Below are 6,518 nucleotides of genomic sequence, written 5' to 3'. Positions count from 1 at the left end.
GTGTGGTTTTATTAATTATTAGTTTGCAGTTAATTTTAATGTGTTTTGGTATATTTGGAATATTGTTTTTTTAAAACGAAAAACAAAAAATGGGTTGGTTAAGTTAAGATCCAAATATTTTTTTATTAGATATAATTTGGAGTGCTATAATATTTGGAGTACTAGTATTGAAATCAAAATCTTACTACTCATCACGTGAACGAAGATAACAAGATTGTTTGTTGAGTTTAATTTTAATTTGAATATTGTTGAATTCTTGCATTTACATATGTCATAAACCAAAAAGTTGAAGATTAACAGACCAAATAATTGTTAAACAGGTATCATGAATCAAAGAATTACAATTATTATACAATTCACCCTAAATTCAAAAGAAATTTTGATTATAAAATGCTTGATAATAAATTAATTATAAGAAATGAAAACATGATAAAGATTATAGTTATTATGTAATTCATCAAAAATCCAAAACATATTTTGATTATGAATGGCTTTAAAACCACATAAATGAAACATTGCAAAAAATATAATTTTTATGTAAAGTTTAATTTTATAAAAAAAGAAGCCTAATCTAAAAGGTTTTGACAACTATTAACTTCATATTGGCAAGAGATTTGACATTTTAGTCTTAGAGGTTTGGGATTAGTGCTTGATGTTTGGATTAAGTTAGGATTAGTTTAGGTTAGATTTTTTGGTAAGAGGTTTGTATTATGGTTAATTTTTGTGGTTAAAGGTACGAGGTTAGAGATTTGTTAGGGTTAAGGTTATGGTTAGTAATTAAGGTATGGATTAGTGTTAGTTTTTAATGGTTAAGTAATATTTATGTTATAGATGGTGTTAGGATTTGAGGTTTGAATCACAGTCAGTGAGTGTAAGTGTTTATGGTTAGTTTTTTTTATATATATTATTTATGGGTTAGTGGTTTAGGGTTTATCAGTAAATTTTTTAGGGTTTAAGGGTAAATTTAGGGTAATTTGTGATTTAGATAAATATCATACTTATATAAAACGTGATATTTGTCAATGCCATATTTACCGATTATGACTTCTTTAAATATCATGTTTTGAAATTGTGATAAATACAAATTATGTTATTTTACCAATACTTTCTGTACATGTAATTTTATGTTTTATGTTCTAAGGAGGTGTTTGGAGTTTATCGGTAATATTTTTTAGGGTTTAAGGGTAAATTTAGGGTAATTTATGATTTAGGTAGATATCATACTTATAAAACATAATATTTGTCAATGCTATATTTATCAATCATGACTTCTTTAAATATCATGTTTTGAAATCGTGATAAATACAAAATATATTATTTTACCAATACTTTCCGTACATGTAATTTTATGTTTTATGTTTTAAAGGGGTGTTTAGGAGTGTGATAGCAGTTGCACTTCAAAGTGTTTTTCATCTGGAAATGCATCAAAATGATGTTTTTTTTGTTTTTTTAAAATAATTTTTAATATGAACACATCATAATAATCTTAAAAAATAAAAAAACTAATTTAAAAAAAATATTTAATTTTTTTTTAAAATATAATTTTAATCATACTTTCAAACACTATCTGCCAAACAAAAATAACTCAAATTAACCCGTAAGAGGGATTGGCAGCAGGGGGATGATGATAAATCCCAGAAGTGGGGTCTCTGTTAATAGACAACGTCTCCAGAAGCACATGCCACGTGCCCAATAATTAAACAGTTGGAGAAATCATGTCTTGGATCTGAGCAAAAGATGGGAGCAGTACCCAGTGAATCAAATCAGAAATAATAAGAAGAAGGAATTAAGAGGTGGAAATATTATTTAGGAGTTTGGAGAATCGAATAGTTGTAAAATAGAGAGAAAGAGAGGGTCCAAGCGTGACTGTCAAATCTTCACTTTCTCTTTCTAAAATTACAATCTCCCTCACCTTCTCTCTCTACAGATTTTCTCATAATTCATGAGAAACACCAATACCTAACCTGTATTTCATCAATCCAAAAATCGCCGATCCTTTTCCATTCTTCCTCGGGAATCCCTCGTCGTCAATCTCTGTCTTCTCTTCCAGGATATAATGTCCCAGATTTTCAAGGTATTCAACCAATACGCTTCCCTTTACACACACACACACACACACACTAACAACGAGTCACGATAAAATATAAAATAATTAAGGTACTCCCTCTATCACTACAATCTATTTTGTTTTACTTGGATTTAATTGTGTTATTTAGTTTGATGGGTTTATTTTCTTTCTAGAACTGATCTCTATCTTGTTTCTTTGTTTTGCAAATTTTCCACTACCTTAAAACCAATATAGATAATATATATTTATTTTGTTGTTTTTCTACGAAGATTGGTGTTCATAGGCTATCCAGGTTGTTTCGGATTTTTTTTTTAAAAAAAAGGTTGGATTTTTCCATTTTCCACTTAGAATTTGAGCTTCCGCAGTTGCAAGTTTGTAATGTAAAGCTTGGGACGTTTGAGTTTCAAGTTTTGGTTCTTTCCTTGTGTATCTAAGACATGTTTCTGGATTTTAAGTAAATCCCATTTTAGAAATATTTATTTCTTCTACCTTAAAATGAAAATCCCATTTTGATTTGCTACCAACATTTTGTTTTTGTTTTTTTTATTATTCTGTTGTAAGAATTAATGATGTTGTAACTGCAGTAGTAATAGTAAGTACAGTACAGCCAGATGGCTTCATCTTCTCTGCATCTTGACTGTTTTTTTTCTTGGTCTTTGAGATTCTCCTTCGAAACTGAGTTTTGGGTGAGTATTTTTCTTAGTACATAAAAAAAGAGGTTCCCTTTTATGGAAATGGGATCTGCCTTTTCACATCTCATCATAAATAATAATAATAATAACAATAGTAAATAATTGGGTAGTATTTGTTATCAGATCCCTCTGTAAAAAAGTGGAACCCATGGAAGTCATGATTTCTACTACAGGCTCTTGTCTCATATGCCAAAAAAATAATGTCTTAAACAATTCCAAGGTTTCTCATGTTTTGTCTGGTGTTTTGGATTGTGCATCTATATATCTATATGTACAGATGATGAATAAATAAATAAATCCATATACAAAATATGATTACGGTCTTTATTAAAAAAATAAATTGGTTGCATACGGTTTAACAAGCACTGTCTCATCTTTTGTTCTTTCTCATTTTTCTTCGTTCTTTATGGTTGTTGTTCATGCAGGACTGGTTTTGATTAGATAGAGTTCTGACTCCAAAAAAGGGAAAGATACCATGGAGGGTGACACATTCTCAGGACTTGGCAATGGTACCCAGATAGATGGCAAGATCTTGCAGACATTTCAAAAGAACTTTGTTCAGGTCCAAAATATCTTGGATCAGAATAGGCTTCTCATTAATGAGATAAATCAGAACCATGAATCCAAGATCCCTGACAACCTGAGCAGAAATGTTGGTCTGATAAGGGAGCTCAACAACAATATCAGGAGGGTAGTTGACCTTTATGCTGATCTTTCTACCTCCTTCACCAAATCCATGGACGCCTCTTCTGAGGGGGATTCTAGTGGTGCCTTGAAATCTGATGGCAAAGGTGGCCACAAGAGAAATAGACCTGCATAGAGACATTGTTTTTCTTAATTCTTTCCATGGAGTAAAGAAGGATTTTACAAATTGTGTTGAGGTAGTAGAACATGATCATTAGAGATTATGTAGCTTTGTATCAATGCACTGTCTTTAGCTCTTCACCCTCTCTTCTTTGCTTTTCTTAGAGAAATAATTGGCCAATATTTGTGTCCAGTTGTAACTGTTGATCTAATTGAAATCAATCATGCTTGTGAAATCTATTTTCTTCTTTGCTCCTGTTATTGATAATGGCCAAAATACTTCATCTTTATGTTTGATGGAGTAGCTCATTTGTAATGGATAACAACAATCAGGACTTTCCTGATACACAAAAAAGATATTTTAGAGCTTTTAGCTTGTAACTTTTTCTGTTTGTCAAAAAGGCTGATATGTATTATCAGTCTTTTACCAAGTCTTCTCTTTACAATCTCTTTTTCATGAATGCTCAAATCTCTTCTCTGCTTACCCTTTATTCCCTTTTCAATTCAACATTAAACCAAGGAATTTTCTAGGGGGCCATAGCCGAGAGCTGAAATGGTGAGGTTGCAGATACTGTTTTGAGAGTCCTCTCTCTGTTCCTCTGTTGTGAAATCAGTGTTCATGTTTGCTTTTGTTTTTTTTACATGCTTGTGGAGAAGTGAACAATACATGCATGCATCTCTGTGAAGATGCTCTGAAACAATGGGGGAAGAAAGCAGCTTTTAGATTTATCTTTTTGGTTCCCAATCACACACCACCACAGGAACAGAATCTCAGATAAGAGATGATGAGCTTTTGACTATTTTTTATTTTTTATATATGTATGTTGTAACCAATGACAATCTTGGAGGGTATTGGAAGGGGAAATAAATTATTCTATGGATAGTTTAAAACAAAGCACTATAGTTCCAAGAGACAGACAGGTATGTATGAACAGTGACCCCTAACAACATGACAAGGGCCCCAGAGGGTCTTATATGGGATGGAACTGGACTTCTCCATGCTTATCCCTTTCCCTCTACTTGGCTTCTTTCTCTTTTACTCTTCATTTCCCCCTTTCTTTATATTCTCTTTATGCAATAAATGTCCTTCATGACTACTTCAACTTGATTCCCAGCAGCTCTCTCTGATTGAGAAGATGTCTATGTTGGTGGACCCAGCCATATGGCATCCTCATTTTCTGGTCTTAGGAGATAGGCCCACATGAGTGATTGCTGGAAGTGGCTTGTTTCCGACTAGATATTAAAGTTGGAGGGGAGGGTATTACTTTTACTACTACTTCCTGTGTAATTTTAGTATATATTGTTTTGTTTTTTTAAAAAAAATTTATTTGTTTCAAATTAATTTTTTATGATGTTTTTAGATTGTTTTAATGTGCTGGCATTAAAAATATTTTTTTAAAAAAAATATTACTTTAATGCATTTACACACAAAAAAATACTTTGAAAACAACCACTATCACACCTCCAAACACCCTTTTAATCTAGTCTTGTTCCACCATCATTTCTGTGTGACCTTAGGGCCTTCCTTGCTATTCTATGGAACTCAATTGCTCATGTCAAATTTGATTGACTGTGAAAACTATTCGAATGGATTTTCCTGGTTTTACTGTAGATGTTCACTTGTGGTTATGGTGGCATAAACTGGTGAAGTGTTACTGTCAGAGGGGGCATTTTGAAATAAACAGATAAAAGCTGTATGCAGTCCTTGGCGCCTAATAATGTCCGAAACAGAGCATCATTTGCGTAGAGGAGTACAAGATTGAACCTGGGCCTTAAACAACTCCTTTTTATTTGAATAAACATGATATTTTTGGACCAAATCTCGTAACATAAAGGATTTTGAACATGTCAAATCCATATTTAAACTGATATATTCATATCAAATTTATTTCTCATAGGGTGTGTGGGGCAATCTACGTACTACTTTTGTTAGCCGAGCTCAATAATTAAGATCATGATACCAATAACAATGACGCAACAAGATGAGCGTACAATTGTATCCAGAGGTGTCGCTCTCTGACGAAAATTCCTGGGAATCGGGACCAAATGATACGGCAAGTATGAGTTAAAGGGTAATTAAGAAGGCCTGTGAGATCTTGATGATGCCCGTAAACAAGACCCAGAAATTGCCGGCTGCCATTGCAGCTGAGGAAAACACAGCTGAATTCGTCTGTGTGGAACAGAGCCTGCCGAATCATGTGGGATTATTTTAACTATGTTGTTCTTCGTTTGAAGTTAATCATCAATGCCATGAAGATCAAGTGAGTTGGTCCCTCCCAAAGCCAAGCCAAGCCAAACTAAACATGCTATAACATCACATGTGAAGGGGGAATCTACTTTTGTTCCTTGCATTTCCAGCAAATAGGTAGGAAAGAAGCACAATTATATAATAATGAATCTTATAGGTATCTACATCATTAGATTGGGCCCAATTACAGTGCTAATCCAATTATAATAACACACGCCCGTGCCTTGAAATGACCAATTATAGCCTAATTACAATTACAATAATCCAAACGATAATGTTGATAAAAACGCACTTTTGACAAACCTCTAAGAGAGTACGCAAATTTCCTTCGGGGGACTTTTCCTCCTAATAAGTCATTCAGGATTTTCCCAAGAGATGTGAAGCATTTTTGTGTTTGGTAAGTAAAAACTCAAATTACAGGTGATCTGCCAAGGAAAAAAAAAAAACCCTAAAAGCACTGATCGAGCTCAACCCAGGTGAGCACAACTCTTGCTCCCCATGGACAACCCAAGGCACTTGAGCACGCTTTCAAGCGCAGCTCGGATGCGGGGAAAACATGAATTATTTTTGTGCATATTTTCTTTTATTATGCATATTTTCTTTATTCTACAAGTTCTTTTTATATTTTTCCATACATAATCTCATAGATTTTTTCTATGACATTCTAAAATTCAAAATCAGATTTAAATCAACTATTCCCAATTCA

At 33.0% G+C, this 6,518-nt stretch overlaps 1 protein-coding gene across 2 annotated transcripts; it reads left to right on the top strand.

Annotated features, from left to right (window-relative positions):
- The first annotated feature begins 1,744 nt into the window (after window positions 1–1,744).
- Window positions 1,745–3,800, top strand: LOC133687918 (protein ELF4-LIKE 3). Of its 2 annotated transcripts, none has more exons than XM_062107263.1 (2): window positions 1,745–2,157; window positions 3,186–3,800. In XM_062107263.1, exon 2 carries the CDS (start codon window positions 3,236–3,238, stop codon window positions 3,578–3,580), a length of 345 nt encoding a protein of 114 aa, XP_061963247.1. In that variant the 5' UTR covers window positions 1,745–2,157; window positions 3,186–3,235; the 3' UTR covers window positions 3,581–3,800. The 2 variants fall into 2 exon arrangements, with proteins under 2 accessions (XP_061963247.1, XP_061963246.1); XM_062107262.1 differs by having other exon boundaries at window positions 1,753–2,074.
- The last annotated feature ends 2,718 nt before the right edge of the window (window positions 3,801–6,518 follow it).

The sequence above is a fragment of the Populus nigra genome, chromosome 3, assembly GCF_951802175.1.
Source record: "Populus nigra chromosome 3, ddPopNigr1.1, whole genome shotgun sequence".
NCBI lineage: Eukaryota > Viridiplantae > Streptophyta > Magnoliopsida > Malpighiales > Salicaceae > Populus > Populus nigra.
The sequence above is the reverse complement of the archived record's forward strand: the minus strand, read 5'-3'. Positions and strand labels throughout refer to the sequence as shown.